A 25,350-nucleotide genomic window follows, 5' to 3' on the forward strand; every position below is an offset into this window, starting at 1 on the left:
TTCCCATAGGTATAATGCCAACAGGACTCCACAGCAAAGGTCCCACATACAACTTGCTGTCTCAGAAGTCTTCTTCCTCCCAGGGAACCCAACCTGCAACATTAATACTTGCTGTCTTATTTGAGGTATCAAGCAAGTGCTAAGGGTATGGAATATAGCAGCAAGAAAAGAGCCTACAATTCTATAGTTTATCTCTTCCAGCTACTGTCCTTCCTTGATCTATGCTATGACTTGGTTAAAACATATTGCTGCCTTCACAGGTTAGCCTTGCTGCTGATATTCACAGGGTGCTGTTGCTGTACCTCTCTTAAGCCCTGTACTTTTGGGTGTATCTCATCACTGCCTGTGGTTGATGCTGTTGGCTTGGTTCTGCCATGTTATAGCTATTCTAGACTCTGGATGCCTTGGCACAGTTGATAACCTGTTCTCAACCTTCACTTTCCTGGATATGTGTGTTCTTACTGCTGCTGTCTGATTGAAGCTCCTCGCCATCTCTGCCCCTGTTTATTCTCTGAGTCTTCTGCTGGTGAGGAAACTTGTGCCCATTCTTGTGTCTTGTACCTGGATAGGGGTCTTTCCTAGGTGGTAAACTCTTTTATTTTCATCATCCAGCCCTCCATGGAGGTCATTTTCTTGTCAGACATGCGGATGCCTTTGAGTGATTGATTTCCTTTGTATATTTGTGTTCCTGTAGTTCTCTTCTGCCTTGGATATATAGACATCCCAGGGGGGCTAGATGGAGAGTGTTTTAAAGATAGCCTCATGTTGTACCCAGAATAACAGCTCTCTTTTCTACACTCAGGCCCTGATCCTAAGTCTGTCCCTCCTGAGACTCCTCCCCACTTATGGTAACTTTTCCTTCAGTGGCTTGGTTGTCGCTGTTTGGAGCATGTCTTCCCTTGAGACCTCCCCAATCTATCAGAAATGTCTGTTTTTGTCTAGACCTCAATTATGAACACAGTTCAAGTTCTTTCCCATGGGGGTCCTGGGCCCATACCAGTAAAAGGATGCAGCTAGATCCTTATCTCAGTGTCCACAAACATTCCATGACAGTTACCCTTAATAGCCTGGTGCACATAGATGACCTCTGGACAGGAGGGCGCCTAGTTCCACATGCTAGCATATCTGAATCTCAGCCAGAACGCATTGCTATCTACAACTCCGGGATCCCATGAAGTGACAGTGCATGATAGGAAAAGAACTGACCCTGGAGCCAGGAGATTTGGAGTCTTGTTAGTGCCACTGACCCATTGCTTTTCAGCTCTTGAATCGCAGTTGCCACACTTGTAAAGGAAGGAGTTAGACTAGATAATGTCTTATAATTCTTTCAGTTCTAACACTTGATGATTTTTTCCTAGCCATTTGTGTCATCTTCCACTCTTTATTACCATGACTTTAATTGGCTCTGGCATGAACTCCTCTGAGGGACGACATTTCCAAAACAGTTTTCTGCTGGAATGCAGATGATGCTTTTCCAGGGTTGACACATATGCATTTCTTTGTATGACCTCTGAAACCCAGCACAGAATTTTCCATCACAGTCTGCCTGGGATTAATCAAATGCTTCAGGAGGGGCCCATCCAGGATAGCTCCTTTGTAACAGATTTTTGGGTAGAACTCATTAGGTTCACCTTGTGCCCAGATAATATTAAAGACTAGAAGGAGGCATTCCCATCGTGGCTCAGTAGTAACGAACCCAACTAGTATCCACGAGGACTTGAGTCCAATCCCTGGCCTTGTTCAGTGGGTTAAGGATCTGGTGTTGCCGTGAGCTGTGGTGTAGGTCGCAGATGCAGGTTGGATCTGGTGTTGCTGTGGCTATGGCATAGGCCAGCAGCTGCAGCTCTGATTTGACCCCTAGCCTGGGAACTTCCATATGCTACTGCAAGTGCAGCCCTAAAAAGACCAAAAGAAAAAAAAGAAAAAAGGTTGGAAGGAAATCAGTTGTTTGGAGATTTTAAAAAATGCATTTACTACCCTGATATTAAATCCCTGAATTCAGCATACAACAAAAAGCAAGAAGAAATAATGAGTGGATTATGCACTCCTATAACAAGAAATCCAATGATTAGAATGTCTGTAAACCACTTCTGTAGGATCAAAGGCTCTCAGTACATAATGTGAATGTTTTAACATAGGGTATAAAGCACAAAGACAGAATCACAAGGCTGGAAAGAACTGTGGGAAGAATCTGTGTTTCACTTTCTTAAGGGTAAATGAACGTCGATTAATCCATCTTTAATGGAAGATGATCAGTATTACACCTATTCAGAAACCAACAGAGAATCTATAATTGTCAGAAAGAAGCACTTGCTCTTCTTCTTCATAGTAATTCAGTATTTGGAAAGCCTTCCTCTCCCCACTGTTTCATTCACAGGAGATACTGGGCAGATAACTAACACAGAGACATCTAAAAAAGTCAGCTTTCTTCTCTGTTCTCTGTTATCCTTAGGTCTTGTCAATTCTTTCTTTAAGATGCCAGTCTAATCCATTCGCTGTTTTTGTCACACTTAATCTGCTTTACTTTAGGCCCTCATCATTTCGTATCTGATTTCTCGTAATTGTCTTTTCATTCAGGAAACTCCAATTTCATGATGCCAGTAGAAAAATGGGACCCAGTGCAAGACTGATATTTCCAGGTCCTCCAGCCACTATAAAATTTCTCATTTTCTTGCAAGAATGGCAGGTAAGATTGACTAGCAATGGTCTGGCAGGCACATGTAAGGGAATTGGAGAAGGAGGGGAAAATTTATATAATGTTGAGCATGATGTCTGTACCAAAGACTTGAAGAAAAATACCTTGGTACCATGGATGATGTAGTTTCTGTATTCCTGGGCACTTCTATGGACTTAAAGGTTGGTGTGACATTAACTGGGTTCTGATCAGAGGTTGTGACCCATCCTGTATGCTCCTACACAAGCCTGGTGCTGCTGCTTCCTTTTCCTATCTATTTTTCAGGATTTTGCCTCTGCCCTGGGATTGAGTGTGTGCAGTCCTGCCATACTTCGCTACGTCTGATGCATTAGCTTAGTTTTTCTACTTCTTCAGTCCCACAGTCCTTTAGTCCATCCTTTACATTATTGCTGAAATCATTTTTTTCTAAAATGCAAATGTTTTCCTGAACTCACTCACTCAGTATGCTGCAGTGACTACCCACTGCCCTCAGGGTACAAGCCCATCTTCTTGTTGGACGAGACAAAGCCTTTTATTTTCAAGCCCTTGTGTACCTCTCTTGCTTTTCCTTCTTTAATGCCTTCATGCCCTGGTGGATGTTGTCATCTCAGCCTTGTATACCTGTTCACCTCCAGTGACTTGGCCCTTTCCAGAACATCCCAAGACTTCCTTGGACTGGAAAGCCATTTCTAATCTCCCTTCCTACTCTTAATTACGCTGACCTCATCGAGGTTTTGTTCTTTGCTCCTGTGAGTTCCCACAGAAGTCTGTATTTGTTTCTATCAGAGTATTTATCACATAGCATTATAATTATTTGTTTTGGTCTATCCCTCTTTTGGTTGTAAGCTTCTCGAGGCCTAGATCTTTGTTTAATTTTTATATCTCCTGCTGTAGGACTAAAACTGACCCAGATTGGATGATTAGTTAAGTGTGGGTTGAATGAATGAGATTGAAGAGCTTCCTAACAAGAGTAATCTACAGAAGATTTTTTAAAATTGAGTCCAAGGTTTAACTAGACAACATCTAAAATTTTTCCTAGCTCTTAGCTATAAGATTTTATGCTACATTTGGATCTCGAGGTTAATTTTTCAGAAATTAGCTGCTTCTACATAACACACATTTTTCCTGTTGGGATATTAAATTTGGCGATTTCGATCTTTCATGTGGCTCAGTTCAGAGCATGAGTCCTCTTTTCAAAAGGTCCTTCTAATTCAGGCATTTAACAAACTCTTAGTTTCATCATCTCTGTTCAAATGATTTGATTTGATTTATTGCTCAGTGATTTTAGTCTGTATCTCAGAGCCTATGAATGTATCTGCAGTGTCAAAGATCTTAATAGGGAATAGGGATTAGGTCTGGGCTGAAAAGACCCAGCAGAGCTAGTTCCAAGAGTATGCCAGATCTAAGGATCAGGGTTTAGGAATCAGAATCCAGATGAGCTGTCTGGCAGTGTCACGGATATGTCACGTGTGAGCACCTGGCAGTGGAATAAACCTGTGCAGAGGAACTGAATCCAAGAGAGCATAGAACCCCTTGTGCAGAGCATGGCAGGACAGATAGCCTAAAGTCTTGGCAGTTAGAGAGGTGGAGCTGGGAAATGGTCAAGGACAAGCAGGAAGATCAAGGCAGCGGGGAGAATGGAACATTGACTCTGAGGTAGAATCTGACCCAGTCAGAAGATCCTTGATGCCCTATTATAGCAGAAATTAACACCAGCTTTACTGGAGGCAATCACAGGGTAGTAGATAGGTGCAGAAATTGACTGTTGGGAGTCCTGTGACATTTCTCATGGTATTTTCCTTGCTTTGTAGTCTCTTATAAGCATATCTACTGTTTCTTGTTACACAGTGACTCCTTGAGAGTGGGGACCATGGTATTCTCTCTGTAACATTTAGTTTAGTGCTTTGCATATATCTGGTGCTCAGTAGTATGTAATGAATTAAATTACAGCAGTTAGGAATTATGTTGTTGATGCTCCCTAGAGAATATTGAGTGGCTCTAGTGATTCCCAGAATGTTCATTTAAGCCATCTGTAGATTCAGTTGTTTTTAATGCCAGTCACTGATTTTTTTTTCTGGGTAATTGAATATTTAAGGTCTGTGTGACCCTGGAAAATAAGTAGTGCTTTTAGGAGATGTATTGGGATCTCTAATGAATCAAAAAAAAGAGCAAGTTTTTTTCGAGACAAGACCCCTGTCAGAGTGCCTCCTTATTGAGTGAGAATATCAGATTGTTTGTTCATAAATGAATCAACAGTTGACATAAGTGGAATAAGCTTAAGATTCAAATATATCTCAATGTCTCAGAATTAAAGAAACATCACATGTTGGAAACTTTGTAAAACTCAAGAATTCAATATGGTGAGTAAGTTTCTACTTTCTTGATAAAATATCTTTCTGCCTTCAGGATTGTACACTTCTGCAGCCAGAAGGATATTTTAGGAGGTGCAGCCATATTGGAAACACTGAGTTTTCAGAATCTTATGTAATATGCACTTATGATACAATATCAAATTTCACCTTGACAGATGAATACTGGAGCCTCACATGGGATGGCTCACATCTTCTGGGTTTTTTTTTCCCTGACTCTATTTCTACACCAACTGAAGTCAAAACATCCTTCTACTTGCTTGGCCTTCCTAATTGCTTTTAGTTATTTTTTCTCCTTGCTATGCAATGAAAATGATCCAACTCTACAGTTTTCCAAGGTCAATATGGTGGCCCTACTGAGAGTGAGTTTGAGATTAAGAATTCCGTTTTAATTTTAGGAACTTGACACAAAAATGGTTTAATTTAATCTATTTGATTCTAGTTCTTTAGTTTCCTCAGAAAGGAAATTTAATTTTCATGTGCTGGGTTTTGCTGGTTACTCCAACTGGATTTGGAGTCCAAAATGTTGCATTGGAGGCTTAGTTTCACCATTCATTTGCTCTGTGAGTGTGGGTAGTCACCAAGACACTCAGTATTCTTACTTGTAAAATAAGAATAAAAACCTCTTGCCCTGGGTGGGTTAGCTGAAGGACTGTGTGTCAAGATAGTTTGACAGCACTATTACCATTATCTAACTTTTTGCTTTATTCCTTTATAAATGAAAACTCTCAGAAAGTTAGTTCCCCCACTGCCTTAAGTTTTAACCTGCGATCTTTAAGGTAAAATTCAATCAATGGTAACCAAAGACAAATAGAAAATAAAAATCACCATCACCATCACTACCACCATCAACATCATAGTTGATATACAGGGTATACACGTATACAGGGATAAAAACAGCATCAGCCCAAGAGGAAGGCCCTTTACCGCTTGAAAGGACAAATGAGCCGAGCAGTGCTTTGTGTGTCACAGCCTTGATTCAGTAGAAAACTACCTGCTTTGGTATGGTTTGAAGTGTAGTGAAAAGCATTTCTGTACTAAAATAGAATCCTGCTAATAACCTACAGTAGGAAGTAAAAAAAAAAAAACAACAACAACAACAACAACAAAAAAAAAACAGGGAAACTGGGCTAGTTTCACATATTCTGTGGGACTTCTAATTGTTCTAAGGATCTGTGGAGTCTGTAGAGGTGAGACTTAGTGTTTCAATGACCAGCAACATTTTTAAAAAGGGGATTCAAATTTCCATTCTCTGTTTTTTCGGGTACCTGCATGAAAGAGGTGAAAGTATGTAGGGTTGAGCCACTAGTAGATAACAGAACTTTAGAAGCTAAGTGACTAAAGCATCCTTCTCTGTGTGTTCTATTGATTAGGGATTGATTGTAGATGGGTACCATGATATGACATATAATAACCTGGCATGGGACAAGAGATCTGGGTTGTAGGCCTGTCTTTACCATTAACACATTTTGCTCTGACCTTTATTCTTTCATAGCTCTGAGGCTCAGTTTCCATGCCTTTATATTTTAAAAGGGTTGAATAAATAGCCTCTTAGTTTCTTCTTCCAGAAAATGTTATTGAGCTTTTGTTTCTTTCTTAGTACTATAATACAAAATAAATAAAACACAGGCCCTACCCTCAAAGAGCTTATAGACCAATAGGGCAGACAGAAGGGTAGACAGATATGTGTAATAAAGAAACACTAATAATTAAGCTAGATGTCTATCTAGCTTCCAATTCTAATATTTTATTATTTTAAACATCACTTTTATGTGTCTCAGTGTATTCCTCCTTGGGTTTATTTTATATGGCACTGGTTGTGCTTTCTGGATTTGAGCGAGTGGTTCCTTTCCCATGTTAGGTGAGTTTCCGGCTGTTACCTCTTCGAATATTTTTCTATCCCCTTCTCTCTCTCTTCTCCTTCTGGCACTATAATACGGATGTTGGTGCGTTTAACATTGTCCCAGAGTTCTCTGAGACTCTCTTCATTTGTTTTCAATCTTTTTTCTCTTTTCTGTTCCACATCTGTGATTTCCACTAATCTGTCCTCCACCTTGCTTATTCGTTCTTCTGTCTCCTGTATTCTGCTGTTAACTGCTTCTAGTGATTTTTTTATTTCAGTTATTATATTTTGCATCTCTTCTTGTTTAAGTTTTATATCTTGTATCTCTTTGCTTAGTGTTTCCTGTAAATTGTCCATCTTTGCTGCCAGTTTATTTCCAATGTCTTGCATCATCCTCAGCATCAACAGTCTAAAGTCTTTTTCCTGGAGGCTGAGGATCTCCTGATCACTTAGCTGTTCTTCTGGGGTTTTTTCTTTCTCCCTCATCTGAGTTATAGTTCTCTGTCTTTTCATTTTTATAGGTTTTTGGTATGGTGACCTTTTTACAGATAATAGAGTTGTAGCATCTCTTACTTCTGGTGTCTGTTTCCCTTGTGGCTGAAGTTGGGACGGGGGTTGGGGGGAGACTTGTTGTAGGCTTCCTGATGGGAGGGGCTGATGCCTGCCCACTGGTATGTGCAGCTGATTCTAATCCCTCTGGTGTGTGGGGCTTTGTCTCTGGGTGAGATTAGAGGTGGCTGTGTGCCTGGGGGGTCTTTAGGCAGCCTGTTTACTGATGGGCAGGGCTGTGATCCCACCTGGATTGTTGTTTGGCCTGGGGCTTCTCAGCGATGTCAGGTGGGGCCAGATTTTCCTAAAATGGCCACCTCCAGAGAAAGGCATGCTGATGAATATTCCCAAGAGCTTTGCTTCCAATGACCTTCCCATTTTAAAGTTTGTTTGGAAGCGTGAAAAGCCCAGAATGGCCAAAGACACCCTAAAAAAGAAAAATGGAGCTGGAGGAATCAGGCTCCCAGACTTCAGACTAGACTACAAAGCAACACCCATCAAAACTATATGGTACTGGCACAAAGACAGAACTATAGATCAGTGGAACAGGATAGAAAGCCCAGAATCAAACCTGCACACCTACAGCCAACTAATCTATGACAAAGGAGGCAAGAATATACAATGGAGAAAAGATGGCCTGTTCAATAAGTGGTGCTGGGAAAACTGGACAGCCACATGTAAAAGAATGAAATTAGAACACTCCCTAACACCATACACAAAAATATACTCAAAATGGATTAAAGACCTAAATAGAAGACCGGATACTATAAAACTCTTAGAGGAAAACATAGGCCAAACGCTCTCCAACATAAACGACTGCAACCTCTTCTCAGATCCACCTCTTAAGATAATGACGGTAAAAACAAAAATAAGCAAAGGGGACTTAATTAAACTGAAAAGTTTCTGCACAGCAAAGGAAACCCTAAACAAAATGAAAAGACAGCCCACACAATGGGAGAAAATATTTGCAAATGAATCGACTGAAAAGGGATTACTCTGCAAAATTTATAAACCCCTCCTACTGCTCAATACCAAAACAACAAACAACCCCATCAAAAAATGGGCAGATCTAAACAGACAATTCTCCAAAGAAGACATATGGATGGCCAAAAAACACATGAAAATATGTTCAAGATCACTCATTATTAGAGAAATGCAAATCAAAACCACTATGAGGTACCACCTTACACCAGCCAGAATGGCCATCATCCAAAAGTCTACAAACAATAGGGAGGGTGTGGAGAAAAAGGAACCCTATTACACTGTTGGCGGGATTGTAAATTGGTGCAACCACTGTGGAAAACAGTATGGAGATTCCTCAGAAAACTAAAAATAGAATTACCATTTGATCCAGCAATCTTACTCATGGGCATCTATCCAGAGAAAGCCAGTTCTTGCAAAGACACATGTACTCCAGTGTTCATTGCAGCATTATTTTCAATAGCCAAGACATGGAAACAACCTAAATGTCCATTGAGAGAGGAGTGGATCAAGAAGATGTGGTACATATACACAATGGCATATTATTCAGCCATTAAAATGAATGAAATACCAGAATTTTTATCAACATGGATGGACCTAGAAATTATCATGTTAAGTGAAGTCAGTCAGACAATGAGACACCAATATCAAATTCTATCACTGGCATGTGGAATCTGGAAAAAGGACACAGTGAACTTCTTTGTAGAACAGATACTGACTCACAGTCTTTGAAAAAAACTTACGGTTTACAAAGGAGACAGTTTGGGGGGTGAGGGAGATGTGTTGGGGGTATGGGATGGAAATCCTATAAAATTGTATTGTGATGATCATTGTACAACTATAAATGTAATAAATTCATTGAGTAATAAAAAAGAGTGTAAGAAAAAAAGTATTACTCAAAAAAGAATCACTTATAAGATATTACACTCATAAAATTATGAATGAAATTTGATTTTCTTGTGATTTTGTTTGGGATTCTGTTGTCCAGTGACCATCCTGTTCACCACTAGAAGTCATTTTTGACAACTCTTCATTGCCTGTTTTAGGTGTTTTGCATAACGCAGTAAACTTTATAACCTAAAAGGGACAATTTTAATGTACTTGGCCGATATTATTCATGCCATTATGTGTCACCCTAGATTCACCAGGGTACAACAGTAAAAGTAACAGTAATGATTATTGCTAATGCCACTATTAATTATTCATATTAGTGTTATCCACTGAAGTCATTTCAGAATTCCCCAGATAGATATAGGCAATTTCTCTTCCATACAATCATCTCCTTACATATCTTTATCATCCTTCCTCCCCTCCTTCCTTCCATCCTCCCAGTGTTGTTATAATTCTTTATCCTGTCTCCTCCACTAAAATATAAGCTCTTCCAGGGTGCAGACCTCTTACTTGTGTGAATATCCTGGCACTTAGCACAGTCTCTGGCACAGAGTAGATATTCAATCCCTTTTAGTTGAATGAAAGAATGGATCTGAGTCTCTTAACTATAGTTCTTTAGACAATTCAATGTGTTAAATCATAACTTCTTGCTGGATATCCAGCCGCATTGTGCCTTTAGGTACTTAGGCATTATTCCATTGGAAGAGTTGTGGACATTATACATCTGTTTATGTTTAAAGAAATGGACTTCAGTTGAATGTCATTTTCTAGACTCTCAAAATTGGCTTTTTCTTTTTTTTAAGAATCTCTTTCTCTTTTTGGAAGAACTCATTGTCCCCATGACCTGAACTGTTCCCCCAGCACCCCCTCTGCCGCCCTCATGCCTCCTTTTACCTGCACACACCGTTTGGACCCGAATTTGGTAAAGAGGAGGGACACTGGATCCACTGAAGTGGTGAAGAGGTGAAAGAAGAGATCATGCGTTTCTTGGTTTCTGCCATTTGTTTCTCGCCACACTAAGGTCTCTAAATTCAGCCTGTGTGAAAGAATCCGAAGGCTAAATTTGACACCATGGGATACCCAAATGGAGTTGGGGGAGGGGCTGATGTGAAGATTTGAGGAAAGAATTTGGATCCAGAACCAGCTCCAGCTCAGTTGCCAACTGATCAAATGTCCCTTTGGTTCCCTGCACTTATCCATGAAATTTGTATCTTGGAAAAACTGCATTTGAAGTTGGCAGAACACAAGTTTTATGTTTATCAGAGTTGAGTTTTAAGTGTTTTGTGTTCTCTTTCTCCAAGTGCTCCATGTGTTCTGAATAACCCTACCTTTTTCCTAGTCCACGGTAGCGAAGAAATACTGCTTGGGGTATGGAAAGATCAAAAAACATTAGTATCAGAACCTGTCTCACTTTTTTCCCCTTTGGCTAGGGGCATTGCTAGGTTCCCCATCCATTCTTGACACAGACAAGCCAGTAACATCCACATTAATCTAGATTATGTTGACTTCGTCCTATTCTGACAACATGTAATATTCTGTGTCTTGTTTAATCACACAATAGGACAACACTTCTCACTGAGTCATTCACTCATCATATTCTGACTGCAGAACATTTGATCATACTTTTAATGTTTATACAGTGCTATGAATGTACATGGCAGAGAAATCATACTAGGAGGAAAAAAAAAGGTGGTGCTCTCAGCAGACTAGTGTGACAGAAGGAACTCTTTCAGGCAAAGAGAAAAGTTTGAAGTAAACTCAGAAGAGTGAGCAGGCATATGTAAAATTCAACCTTACTGCAAGGTGTAGTTAAGATTCATTTAATAATGCAAACAATATTTATTAACTATCTACCTTTGTTAATACTACGCTAGGTGCTGGAGTATAAACTCTTTCCCTTAAGGAGCTTAAGAAAAATATTGAACAAGTGTCTGTGAGTGTGAAGAGGGTCATAAAATACATAATATACAGGGAGCATATGGGATATACACAAGCATAGAACAGGAAGAGCTAACCTCCACTGTTGGATTGGCACGTTTTTGGAAGTGACATTTAAATTGGGGCCTGAAGAGTGAGTAAGATTCAGCCAAGATTTGAAGACATTGCACAGGTGCATGTGTTTACATGCCTCTGTGTGTGTGTGTGTGTGTGTGTGTGTGTGTGTGTGTGTGTGTGTGTGTGTTAGTACAGGAGAGTAATTCTGGAGAGGAGTTTTTAAGCACCAGGTTTAGAGTTGCATATAACTTGAGGCAAGAATGAAAGTGATGCATTTGAGAAAAAGTCCAATTTAGCTGGGACTCAGACAAGACATAAGTAAAATGATGGGCAGTATTTTTTTTTTTTTTTTTCAAGATGGGAGGGGAGTTCTCATGGACTAGGAAATTGTTCTCAGTGGCAAGAAAGAAATCTTATACCCAAAGGCAAGGTCAAGGGAATTAATGAATAGTGGGCAGGACAAGGACAATTGGTAGAATGGAAATGGGATCATGATTGGAAGATTTCAATGAGCATTTTTCATTGTTTTAAGGTGTCAAGACAAAGTTTGGAGAAGCCTCAAAGAAGTACTCTAGGAACAATGTGATTGGGGTAGGTATTTCCCACACAGTCAAGCTCCCTGAGGGAAGAACCCTGGGTAAAGCTCACCTATGAAGTCCCCAAAATTACTGAGTACCCAACTCAGAGCTGACTTTTAATGAATATTTTTTAAATGCGCAAATGAATAATGAATGATTATTTTGAAAATTATCTTGGTTGTGCCTTTGGACATATTTGCTTTGCCATTTCCCTAGAGTAGCTTAGAGACCCTTGGAAGATCTGAAATTTGCCCTGCTCTGCTCAGCTTTATTCTAGAACTGATCTCATAGGGCAGCTTTGAACTTCCCATTCTGACCTGAGTCTTTGGAACATACTCTGAGTGCAGAGGTCCGATCATGGGATAGTGAAAAGTTCTGTGGTTTAGGGACTTAATGTGATAGCAAAGATGAGGTTTTCTACAATGATTGATCTTCTGTAACTTCTCTAAATTTTATTTCCAAGGGTGACTTTTCAAATCCCAGAGATCATCTTAGATTATAAAGACTCAATATTTCAAGGAGATCATGGTGGTTTAATTAACTATGATGATAGGAACTAACTTTTTGTAGTGACTTGCAGTTTTCAGAGTGTGCCAGTGTACAGTGTTAGTACTTTACTTCATTTTGATAATATTGCTGTCCCTCTTGTACTGAGGGTGAAACTGATGTTCAAAGGTAATTTGCCCCAGATCAAAAAGTAGCAAGTCATAAAGACAGGACACACCTTGTTCCTCAAGGGCTTTTTTATTCCACTAGCATTTCAACAAACATCTAGTTTGGGACCTTAGATGATTCATATCTGAATTCTTTAGTTTCCGTGTTTGCAACTATCAAAGTTGACATTCAGTTATGCTAGGACTATTTCTCATAATTATGGCTTTATGCTTTATATCTGGGGACATAATACTTAAATTTAAAGAAATGAATGATTTTACAGTAGCCTAATTTCAGGTGTTATTGTAGGCTTATTAAAGAAATGTCCTTGTGTCAGAGGGCCTTTTCATGCTCCTCAAATTTTACGAGAATATTATGTAGTGGAAAAAAACATCAACTAGAATCTAGAAACTCAGGACAACCTGTGTAACTTTCTGTCTCCGTCTCCTCCTTCATAAAATAAACCTATTAATATTCCATTTCATTTCATCACAGCGTGGTTGCGAGGGTCAAGTGCTGAGGTTTTTCTCAAAGTATTTCATATTCTGTATATTACAATGCAAGGTATCCTACCTTATGGTTATCTAAGTGTAACCATGCATTAGAATGTGTCAGTTTACCTTAAGGAATAAAAAGTTTAATTCAGAAGTATCGAGAACATGATTTCTAATTTCCCTGTTCGCCATCTGGTCATGTTATTTAAACTGTTCATCGCTCTGTCCATATACATGGTTAACAATAAATGGTGTCCATAACTTTCATGCGCAGTGTGTGGACAAATGGGAAAACAAGTTGGAAAAGGCTTTGAGGAAGGCTGTGTTACAGGATCATGACCAGTCTTTCCAGGTTCCTTTTGGCGTACACAACATAGGCTTCTGCAACATTTAAGGAAGCCTTTCTGTTTTCTTTCCATGTTGAGGGGCAGTGAATCTAGTTCCTTGTCTTCTAGGGATCAGGAAGGTATATAGGATAGATATTCTGGAAGATCAAAGTCATAAGGACTGGCAGAATGTACATGGACACAGGGAGATGGAATTTAGGGAACAGACAGTTTGCTCTTCCTACAGGCCAGGATGGTAGCATAACGCAGAAAAGGGAGAACAAACATATACTTAGTTCAAGTGAAGGAATTATACAGGAGAGGAAGTTGGGACAAGAAAGGAAATGCAGCCAGAAACTGAGTGGTGCAGGGCGTTAACAGGGAGGGCAAGTAGTTTCAGTTGTTTCCGGAAGGCACCCAGGAGCCAGGGAACGAGCTGATTCAATTAGCATAATATAATAAGAGTATAATAAGCATAATGGAATGTCCCTATGGTAAAGGGTGGGAAGCAGCAAGTGTTAAGTGTAACATAGTCTTATAAAGCTTGAATTTGGTGTCATTGTTTTCTACAGAACTTGTTATTTCTGTTCTTCCCCCTCTCTTCGAACAAACCTCTGCGAAGAGCCAAACTCACAAATACACCACCATGATGGCACTTAGAAAAACTGGAAACATGGGACCAGACTGTAAGTCCTATAGTAAGTTTTTTTTTTTTAATCATATAATGTCAAAGGAAATGATACCTTTATAACTGCAACTTTGATCAGTCGACGAGTATTTTTTTCAATGCTCTTCTACTCCATGTCTGTAGGAAAACAAACCAAAGCTAAAATGAAGTATGTTTGGGAGGGGCTTGATGTCAGCTTCCAGTTCCTGCTGGACTAGAACTCTGTGTGTTAAGGGATTCTGGTCGAAGATTCCTGAAAAGCCTTACATATTAAGTCCTGTCTGTGAATGTGGTGCCACCTGAGTGCCCTGCTTCTCCTTCCTGAGAAGGAGATCCAGGCAGGTGGCACCTTGCTGAGGCCAGGAGAAGCTGCTTCCCACCACCCCATTCCTCCCTCTTGTGGGGGGAAGCCCCTTAGAAGAACGCTGAGGTTTGGGGCCTCCCCGCCGAGGTACCCAGTAGTAACTTCAACTAGCTAATGAGTAAAGGACAGTAACAAGAATAAATCCCAATGAGTTTATTAAAAAACTGAATCACAACTTTGGCAAGGACAGGAACTATTGTCTGGGGCTTTTCTGTCGATTTGCAGTGTTGCATGCCTTCAAATATGCCCCACCCACCCTTTTAGAACCGAGAGATTAGCAATGAAAGATAGATCTTCAAAGCTCCACACAGCTGTGATTTACACTCCACTTTGGAGACAGTTAGGGAGGCTTCTTATTGTGATTGTAAAGGGTTCCAGTCAATCTCTTGGGACGTCTTGGGACTTTTACTGTGGCGTGTGTGGAAAGTGGAAGTGCTCTGATCCAACCCCCATCTCTTTTGCAAAAGCTTCTTGGTAATTGCTTGGGACTTTTTGAAACTCTCCCCACAACTCCTGCCTGCCCCCAAAGCAAAACAAAAAACAAAAAGCAAGAAAGCTGATTTCAAGTGCTGAAGCTCTTCTATCACAGGAATCTGCATCACCATCAGCATGGAATTACTCCTGTATTGCCTTTTCCCCTCCCTGGGGGAAGATGATGTTTTCAGAGCCCTACAGGGGTTAAGGTAACTTTTGAAAATGCCAGAGAATATATGCCCTTCAGAGATGTGTGTCCTCAGGAGGGGAAGGGCTGTAGTTGCACGGTCCCTAACTAGCTAGTTCTAGTCAAGTTCCGTGTTAATGAGGCCAGTGTTGGAAGGTGACGATCACAGGCACAAAATACAGAGGAGAAAATCACAAGTGAAATCCCCTCCAGGAGAAGTGTTTGGTGGTATCTCTGGAAGCTGAATACATGCCCACACTGTGACCCAGCAGCTGCATTTTTTAAGTGTGTGCCCAACAGAAACACTCCAACAGACTTGAGAATGTTCACAGCAGCGTTATTCATAATAGACAAGTCCTGGAAACTACACAGATTCCCATTGATGGTAGAAAGGATAAATAAATTATGGCCTTTTTACATAATGGGATAATATACAGCAATTAGAATAAATGATCTACAACTAAATGCAGTAATATGGATGAATCCCCAAAAATAATGTTGAGTAAAAGAAGCCGAGCACAAAAGAATACACACTGTAGGATTCCAGTTATGTAAAGTACAAAAACAAGCTAAACTAATGAATGACGTTAGAAGTCTGGAAAGGTTTTACTCCTTTTTTTTTTTTTTTTTTTTTTTTTTTAATGGTCCTACCCATGGCATGTGAAGATTCCTGGGCCAAGGATTGATTCTGAGGAGCAGCTGCTACTTAAGCTGCAGCAACACCAGATCATTTAACCCGCTGTGCCCAGGCTAGGCTGGGGATTGAACCTGTGCCTCTGCAGCAACCCAAGCTGCTGCAGTCAGATTCTTAACACACCGCACCACAGTGGGAACTCATGAGAGTTTTTCCTCTATTTAGGGGTATACAGTGACTAGAAGAGAACATATGGGGGCTCCTGGGGTAGTGATTAAACATGTTCAGTTTGTGGAAGTTCATTGGGCTGTACACTTATGATTTGTACATTTTTTTGCATATTTATTATAATTTGATATAAGTAAAAGAATTCATGGGGCTGTCTAGTCTCACTCTGTTACGTGATCACTTGGTTGAACTCCAACTTTAAAAGTCACCTAGGGAAGGTATTGCCGTTGGTTGCAGGAAAGAATGGAATTGTGCACTAGACCTATCAGCACAATTTTAGAGGAACAAACCAACAAACTGAAAACTGAAACTGCAAGTTTTAAAATCCCTATTGATTGGTATCATCTCACGCTACCCATCTGGTCTCCAGTCCTTTTGCCTACGTGTAATTGGAGGGCTCCAGGTGTGCTCCAATGACCTGATGACCCAAGAGAAAGACCATTTGTGGGGTTTGTGCAACATGGCATTGCAAGTGTCTCAAGTGCCCGGATGAGGGCAGCTGTGCTTTGCGGCAAGAGATTTTTTTGACTGAATTTGGTAATCTCCGGACATCATTTCCATTGTCATCTCTGATAAAATCAAACCCTCATTTTCTCTTGAAACTCAAAATATTTTTCCCTGGAATGGTCTCTGCAGATTCACTTGAGTTCTCCTGAAAGGAGAAATAAGACTAAGAGCTTTTGGTTTGTTTTTTGTTTTTTTTTTTTCACACCTGTATTGAACAATGAATAAATCTTCCAACATGGCAAGCATCTTATTGGACCACTCCAGGGTAGACATAAGTATTATTCCTCTGTTTTCAAAATCTTGGGATGGGACCTAGCTTTGTTTGCATCCAACATATAAATATCTGAAGAGTGCTGTATGGAAAAGGCCTCTATATTGTCGTTACTTCTTTCCTTATTAAATGGATATTTACTGAGTGGTGCTAGAGGCAGCAAAGGGATGAGTACGCTTGGGCAACCCATCTCCTTTCTATCAGTGGATATCCGTTTAACCTTGCATCTTCTCCGTCATGTTAGTAAAATTAAAAGAATAAATACATTTTAAATTACAGAATAGCAACCAGAAACATGGACTCTGAGAACCAGGGGAGTTAGAATCCTGGCTCAGACACTTAATAGCTCTATGATCCTGGGCAAGTCCCTTAATTTCTTTAAGCTTTGGTTAAGATAGGAATAATAGCTGCAGCTACCTCACAGGTTTTTTGGTAAGGATTAAATGTGATCTAAGGGCAATTTCATCTTGTCCTAAATTAGAGACATGGCTGAATTTGAAGGAGCCAGAGGCTTGTTTCTTAGTGCAGTTGCAGTGAAAACAGGCAGAATTCCTTCCAGATCTCAGGTTCCTCTTACTGCTTCTTGTGGCCTATGTGCTTTGCTTCTAATAACTAACACCTCCACCTCCTTCAGGGGTCTGTCTTTGTCTTTCTAGAGCTGCTTAGCCTACAAACCAGTTGGCGAATGGCTGACTTTTGGAGTATGAAAGCCCAGATTTCTGGTCTATTTTAAAAAAATTATTTTATTGAAATGTAGTTGATTTAAAATGTTGTATTCTTTTCTGGTGTACAGCAAAGTGATTCAGTTATACAGATATGTTCTTTTTCATATTCTTTCCCACTGTGCTTTATTACAGGATATTGAATCTAGCTCCCTGTGCACTACAGTAGGACCTTGTTGTTTATCTGTTCGATATATAAGAATTTGCATCTGCTAGTCCAAACTCCCAATCCATCTCGCCCAACCCTCCTCCCCCTTGGCAACCACAAATCTGTTCTCTATGTCTGTGAGTCTGCTTCTGTTTTGTAGAGAAGTTCATTTGTGTTATGTTTTATATTCCATATATAAATGGTATCATGTAGTATTTGTCTTTCTTTTTTTTTTTTTTTTTTTTTTGCCATTTCTTGGGCCGCTCCCGCGGCATATGGAGTTTCCCAGGCTAGGGGTCTAATCGGAGCTGTAGCTGCCAGCCTATGCCAGGGCCACAGCAACGTGGGATCCGAGCCACGTCTGCAACCTACACCACAGCTCACGGCAACGCCGGATCGTTAACCCACTGAGCAAGGGCAGGGATCGAACCCGCAACCTAATGGTTCCTAGTCGGATTCGTTAACCACTGCGCCACAACAGGAACTTCTGTCTTTCTTTTTCTGATTGACCTCATTTAGAATGATAATCTCTAGGTTCATCCATGTTGCTGCAAATGACATTACTTCATTCTTTTTTTGACTGAGTAGTATTCATACATATATATATATATATATATATATATATATATGAATGTCAAAAACAGTATTTAATTTTATATGTATACATATACCACATCTTCTTAATCCATTCATCTGTCAATGGACATTTATGCTATTTCCATGTCTTGACTATTGAAAACAGTGCTGAGTAACATTCAGGTGCATGTGTCTTTTTTTTAAATTACTCAATGAATTTATTACACTTATAGTTGTACAATCCACTTTTATAGGATTTCCATCCCATACCCCCAGTGCATCCCTCCCACCCCCCAAACTGTCTCCTTTGGAAACCGTAAGTTTTTCAAAGTCTGTGTCCTTTTTTCAGATTCCACATGTGTCCTTTTTTCAGATTCCACATGTCAGTGATAGCATTTGATGTCGGTGTCTCATTGTCTGACTGACTTCACTTAACATGATAATTCCTAGGTCCATCCATCTTGCTAAAAATGCTGGTATTTCGTTCCTTTTAATGGCTAATATTCCATTGTATATATGTGCCACATCTTCTTGATCCACTCCTCTGTTGATGGACATTTAGGTTGTTTCCACATCTTGGCTATTGCAAATAGTGCTGTAATGAACACTGGAGTACATGTGTCATTTCAAGTCATGGTTTTCTCTGGATAGATGCCCAGAAGTAGGATTGCTAGATCAAATGGTAGTTCTATTTTTAGTTTTCTGAGGAATCTCCATACTGTTTTCCACAGTGGTTGCACCAATTTACAATCCCACCAACAGTGTAATAGGGTTCCTTTTTCTCCACACCCTCTCTAGCACTTATTGTTTGTAGGCTTCTTGATGATGGCCATTCTGGCTGGTGTAAGATCATGTGTCTTTTTGAATTATGGTTTTCTCTGGATGTATGTCCAGGGGTGGGATTGCTGGATCATATGGCAACTCTACTTTTAGATTTATTTATTTATTTATTTATTTATTTATTTATTTATTTATTTGCCATGTGTAAGTTCCAGGGCCAGGGATGGAACTCCCATGCCATAGTAGTGACTCTAACCACAGCAGTGACAATGCCAGATCCTGACAATGCTGAGCAACCAGGGAACCCCAGATTTCCCAGTCTGGAGAAGGGACAAAATCTGAGGTTTTAATTTATGTGCCTGATCTCCCCGGGGGTTTAGGTAGAGGCTGGAACTTTTCCTGGTCACACATCTGCTTAACTACTACTGATTCTCAATTCTTGTAAGTAATTTATTCTACTTTCTCATCAGTTTCTCCTGGAAAAAAATTCCTTAATAAGTTATTTGCATGTAAATCCTCATTTCAGGGCCTGCTTCTGAGAGCCTGACCTAAGATGGTTCTTACTGCCATATATAAAGTTTCCTGTGTAGTAGTTGAACTTGGCATGGGAACAGATATAGCCATTAAGTGAAGCAGTATATATATTTAGGAATGGCTGCATGTTTTTCTGTAAAGTAATTCCCAAATGAGCTCAAGATTTTACCAAAAACTGTTCTTATAGTGCCACAATTGTCCCATTCAACAAATGCTTGTTGAGCTTCTATCATGTGCCAGACACTACAAACTAAGCTGTGCCTCAGTACCTGATTCACAGAAACTATGAGATAATAAATAATGTTTTTAAGATACTACATTTGGGAATAATTTTTTACAGAGCAACGGATAACTAATACAAATAGCAAAGAGGTCAGTTTTGTTGGAGTGAGGAGATCTAGGGGAGGAGCAGTAGGAAAGGAAGTCTGAGAAGTAACTGAGTTGCAGGGGGACCTCATCTGTTGAGACTTTGATTGATAGGTCTGATTCAGTAGGGTTGGAATCTAGGCATCTCCACGATGTTAGAACCTCTTCATGTGATGCTGCAGTCATGGTTGAATAGCCCCCAGAAGAGAAATGGCACTTATATTGTGATGACTTCACCAAGAGTGAAGTTCACTCTATCCCAGTCCAGGCCCTTGTCTTTAAACTGAAGAACCATTGGAGATTGGAGTTTATCTGTATCATATTTACCAAATAAAAAGACTCAATGTGATTTTTAGGTGATACGTTTGTGAATGTGGAAAGCGTTATTTAATTTTTTATGCTTTAGTTTTTTCTTCCAGATGAACAAACAAAATAAAAAAAGTTACTCCTGTTATTCCTATATCTTCCTCCTTCCTTGCTACCTTCTTCTTTAAAGGAAGGTCATCCTTTGGTTGGAAGCTCCCCTGAAGTTGACTGTGCAAGTTTCCTCATCATATTCTACAAGGTCATACCCAATCCTAGATCTCTTTGTTTCTTCTAATGTCCTTTGATCCAAATCTATGATTAGCAACAGCTGTTTCTTCCCAATCCTCCCCAGATCTAGACCTTAGCATTCTTTGACTATGTCAGGTCCTTGATGAATCCTCTACGACCACATAAAACACACTGACAGTTTGGAAACCAAGGAATATATGTTGGTGTGAGTACCGAATACCAATAAAGACTTTCTTTCTTTCTTTCTTTTTTTTTTTGCTATTTCTTGGGCCGCCCCTGCGGCATATGGAGGTTCCCAGGCTAGGGGTTGAATCGGAGCCATAGCCACCGGCCTACGCCAGAGCCACAGCAATGCAGGATCCGAGCCGCGTCTGCAACCTACACCACAGCTAATGGCAACGCTGGATCGTTAACCCACTGAGCAAGGAACCTTATGGTTCCTAGTCGGATTCATTAACCACTGCGCCACGACGGGAACTCCAAGACTTTCTTAAGAGAGGCAAAAGGGTTACCCTATAGAGCATGATGGGACTTGATAGATATTAATAATGTGTCATTATAATTGTGATATTTATACAAATATTAACTAATACTTACTGAGAACCATTAAGAATTTCTTTGCTTTATGAATTTTCCGTGCTCTCTTTAAATTCTCTTTCTAGAATAGTCTCCTCTTTGACTATTCCCACCCTTAATTTTGTTAATTCTTACCCATCCTTCCAGTTTCATCAAAAATATCACAACCTCTAAGAAGCCTTCCCAAACTATAATGATTAGAGTCAGTATTCCAGTTTGTTACCTCCCGGGGACCCTGTACTTCTCTTACCATACTTTAGCTTTTCAAATTATCTTTATTCCCTCTAAGATTCTGAACAGTTTGAGAGGAGAGACCATGCCTAGTTTGCTTAGTTTGATTCCTTTCAAGTTGGGCATCTTGCCTGACACATATTAGATAATGGAAGAATCTGTAGCAACAGTACTGGAGGAGGGCATTGAGAGGAGGTCATCTCTGGTTGACCTGTAAGCTGGACCTGGGCAACCAGAGGTTCCTCACCCATCTCCCCTGTCCTTAGAATGTATGCCCCACTTACTCTTCCCACACTAGCCTTGATAGAGTAAGGCACTGTGAGATTTTAAGAAACTTTGAGAATTTTTAAGATTCTGCCAGGTGGGGTCCAAGATATACTCATCTTGCAGCCACCCATGATATGCCTCATATATAAGTTCCCTTGTTTATTAAAACTGCCCCATACCAATCTGGACTGATCTGCCTCTTTCTCTGGTCTCTCTTTGTCCTCAATGTATGGGAGCCAGTTTTGAATCTTGTCCAGGGAACTTCCAAGGTTGCAAACCAAGAAGAAGAGATTTTCTTATAGTCCAGTGCCACACATTAGGTTGAGCCCTTTACATAATTATCTTTTAAAATATTGTAACAACTCTATAAAGAACATATTAGTCCCCATTGTGCAGAGAAAGAAATTGTGGCCCCAAATGGATTAAATGAGCCAAGTTTTTATAATAAGTGGTAGAGTTAGGATGGCAATCAGGTCTGTCAGACTCTAAAACTTTGAACCACTACCTTAGCCTTCTTCTTATAGGAAGTTATCAGGTCATTGAGAAAGTTGGTAGAATTAACTTGTAGGTTTCTTATCTATGTGACAAAGCCATGACCCTATTTCTGAAGTTGGTGTCTTGGCTTGTCAAATTCCAATTTAAAGGTTCTGATGCAATCACTCTTGTTTCTTCTTCTCTCTCAGTTGCAACCTTGCCCTAACTGCTACTCCTGGCATTCATTCATTCAACCATTCACTTACTTTCTCAAATTCAATAGATGCTTGTTGAGCTCCCAGTATATAATGTCATTTGACTAAGTACTGGGGTGCCAGAGATGACAAGGCCTGCCCTCAAGGAGCTTCTTTTATAGTAGGGGAAATCGGGTAAAAATAAATAAGCACAATGGATTGTCACAGTGGATAGTTAACCTTTGTGGGTTTTGCCTGCCCTGGTGGTAGCATTTCAGTTTTTCTTTATGGAAATGCTCTTTCCATATTAGTCCACATGTGTCCAGTGGGGCAGATCCAGTGGTGGGCAAGCAAAAAACACAGGCTTGGCCGAGCAGAGCCTTCTAAAGTTTGGTCACATCATGTGTTTGAGGATGATTCATGTTTCAGTATAGGGTAGGATGGGGCACGAGAGCCCCATTCAGAACTCTGATGACACTCTCAGAGAGGAAGCATCTTCTTTCTGCTTGGGTTGCCAGAAAAATAAGATGCAGCAGAAGACCTATCCCCAGAGACGTTTTTTCTGTTGCTGGAAGCCAACTCAGAGGAAAGTAGAGTCAAAAGGTGGAGGACAAGTCCTGATGATGTTGTTTGAACACTTGCTGCATTATTATTATTATTGACTTAAATTGCTTTCAGCTGGGTCTTTATTCATTTTCATATAAAGAGACATGACATGAAGGGCTAGAGTGGAGGGTTGTAAAAGATCATGTGGTCTTTCAAGGTAACAGAAATGACTTTGAGCTTATTCTACAATTCGTATAAATTAACAAATGCTTGTGAACTGCTAAGTCAAATTTGGAAAGAAGCACAATGAAGCAGATTCATTATACCAGACATGAAAACATGTTAAGCTGTAGTGGTAAAAGCAATGTAGTGTGAGGAAAAGAATAGGAAAATAAATCCATGTAATGGAACAAAGAATTAAATGTTTATTTGGAAACCTGGCGTATGATAGATGTAGCACCACAAATGTGTATGTCATTGGATTGTTTAATATATGGTATTAAGGAAATAAAGTCACTATATGGAAAAAAATTAAGGCAGATTCCTATATGACACTAAAAATTAATCTTTCAGAAGGATTAAAGACCTAAATGTAAATGGAATTAGAAAGCTGATGGAAAATCATGTCTTTGTGAGTTCCGGGTGAATGAGGGCTTTTTAAATACGACTACCAAAGCACAATTCACAAGTCAAATAGTTGTATTTGACTACAACAAATTAGAGGGGTTCTTTTCAATGAAAGCACCATAGATCAAGTTAACAGACTGGTAATAGACTGGGAGAAGATATTTGCATTAGCCAAAATAACAACAAGAGATCGATATCTAGATTAGAGCAGGAATTCTTATAATTCAATAAGACAGATTGGAAAACTCAATGGAAAATGTTCAGAAAACAGAAATAGGCAATTCACACAGGGGGTAGGAAGATCTGAATAGTTAACAAATGAAAATTTGCTCAAACTCAGAAATCAGAGCTATACAAATTGCAATAATATGGGGTTAATAGATGCAAACTATTGCACTTGGAGTGGATAAGCAATGAGATCCTGCTGTATAGCACAGGGAACTATATCTAGTCACTTGTGATGGAATATGATGGAGGATAATGTGAGAAAAAGAGTGTGTATATATGTATGTGTGACTGGATCACTTTGCTGTGCAGCAGAAAACTGACAGAGCACTGTAAACCAACTACAATGGAAAAAATAAAAATCATTAAAAATAATATTATTTTATACTCAACAGCATGGCAAAAATTAGAAATATTGGGGAGGACCTGGGGGCATTAGAATTTGTATGCACTGCTGATAAAATGTACATGGGTGCAGTCATTATGGAGAATAACCTGGCAGTGCCTGGCTAAAGTGTTGTTTGTGGGTACACCTTATGACTCAGGAACCTCAGGCCTGAGTATTCACCCCAGAGGAATTCTCACACATTACCACAAGGGGGAATGTACAGGGATGTTTATTAGAGTTTTGTTTTGTGGAGGCAGAGAGCTGGAGGCATGAAAGAGGAGAATGAAAGTAAGAAACACAATGAAATTTCCAGCATAATGCCATCTAAGTCAATTTAAAACACACACATACCTCACACTGTGTATTTTTCAAAGAAAACCCTCCACACATATATACATACATTATATATATATATATATATATATATTTTACATATATACACACACACGCAGAAATGCATGTACATGCATATACGTGTAGCTCTATCTGCCTATCTATATCAAACACATTAATGTGGGTGCCGGTGGGGGGAGGGGACAAAAAGAAAGAGGAAGAAGAAGAGAGGGAAATGTAACTGGAATGTGGTGTAAAAGGGGAAAAAAAACCCTGAAATACTAGAGAAGCTCTCCATGTACCGGTTCTCCGGTGCTGTGAACTGGAGTGTATAACCGACTCAGTGCTCTAAAGTACATCAGATTCAAACTAAAGTTTTAGTTGAAATTAAAAATTTTAAAATGCCTTAGGTGGAGAGAGGGTCAGGCATATTTCATATGAGCTCCGGTCTTATCCTACCTGGGAGTAGCATGTGACCCTAACTGTCCTTATGAAATAGGTATTGTATTCTTCCAACTACCTCTCTGTGGAGGAAGAATAAAATCAGATCCCATCTATACATCATTTCCCGTGCTTTAAAAAGTAGCACTATGTGAAATTTGGGTTTTTGCTATTAAGATTAGACAGGAAGCAATCTCTATTTTTTTAAGAAGGAAACAACGTTTTAGAAATCAGTATGCTTATTGTGTAAAATCTTTGGCCTGAAATCAGTGCTTCTGATTTAGGAGTAACCTGCAGTCTGGGGTTTCCTAAAATAGTTAGTGGTGTGCAAGTTTTGGCTATCTCATCAGCATATGTAAATTGTACTCTATTCCTCCAGGTTGGAAATAAAAGAGTCACACATCATGAAGAAAACTATTGCATTCTAAATTATATCCAACATTCCTTTCTGGTTTTTGTTCCCTAAACCTAAACGAAATACATTCTCATAGGACACATATATCTTTTCTTACATAAGACATATCCAAACATACCTTCCCTTTTCAGCTATGAAATAAACTTTACAAACATATAAACAGCATGAGACTCAAGTACCTAGCAAACGGTATCAAAAGAAGTCCCAAGGAATTGTTGTTCTGGGAGTTCAAGGACTTTTATTTTTCTTGTTCTTTGCTATATCCC

The 25,350-nt window shown here is 39.6% G+C and overlaps 1 protein-coding gene across 2 annotated transcripts in view; it reads left to right on the top strand.

The window, feature by feature from the left end:
• Window positions 1-25,350, top strand: part of PAPPA2 (pappalysin 2) — a 522,663-nt gene that overhangs the window by 127,746 nt on the left and 369,567 nt on the right. For both annotated transcript variants that reach the window (XM_084977645.1, XM_084977647.1), the window contains 3 exons: window positions 2,578-2,686; window positions 11,835-11,893; window positions 13,927-14,040. Coding sequence is in view for 1 of the 2 variants with exons in the window: in XM_084977647.1 (XP_084833773.1) it covers window positions 14,001-14,040 (40 nt within the window). In the remaining variant the exon portion in view is untranslated. The remainder of the gene's footprint in view (window positions 1-2,577; window positions 2,687-11,834; window positions 11,894-13,926; window positions 14,041-25,350) is intronic.

Source organism: Sus scrofa, chromosome 9 (assembly GCF_054392235.1).
Source record: "Sus scrofa isolate SSC_HxYL_T2T_F1_AM1 chromosome 9, Sscrofa_HxYL_maternal_Yorkshire_Landrace_v2.0, whole genome shotgun sequence".
In the NCBI taxonomy this organism is placed as follows: domain Eukaryota; kingdom Metazoa; phylum Chordata; class Mammalia; order Artiodactyla; family Suidae; genus Sus; species Sus scrofa.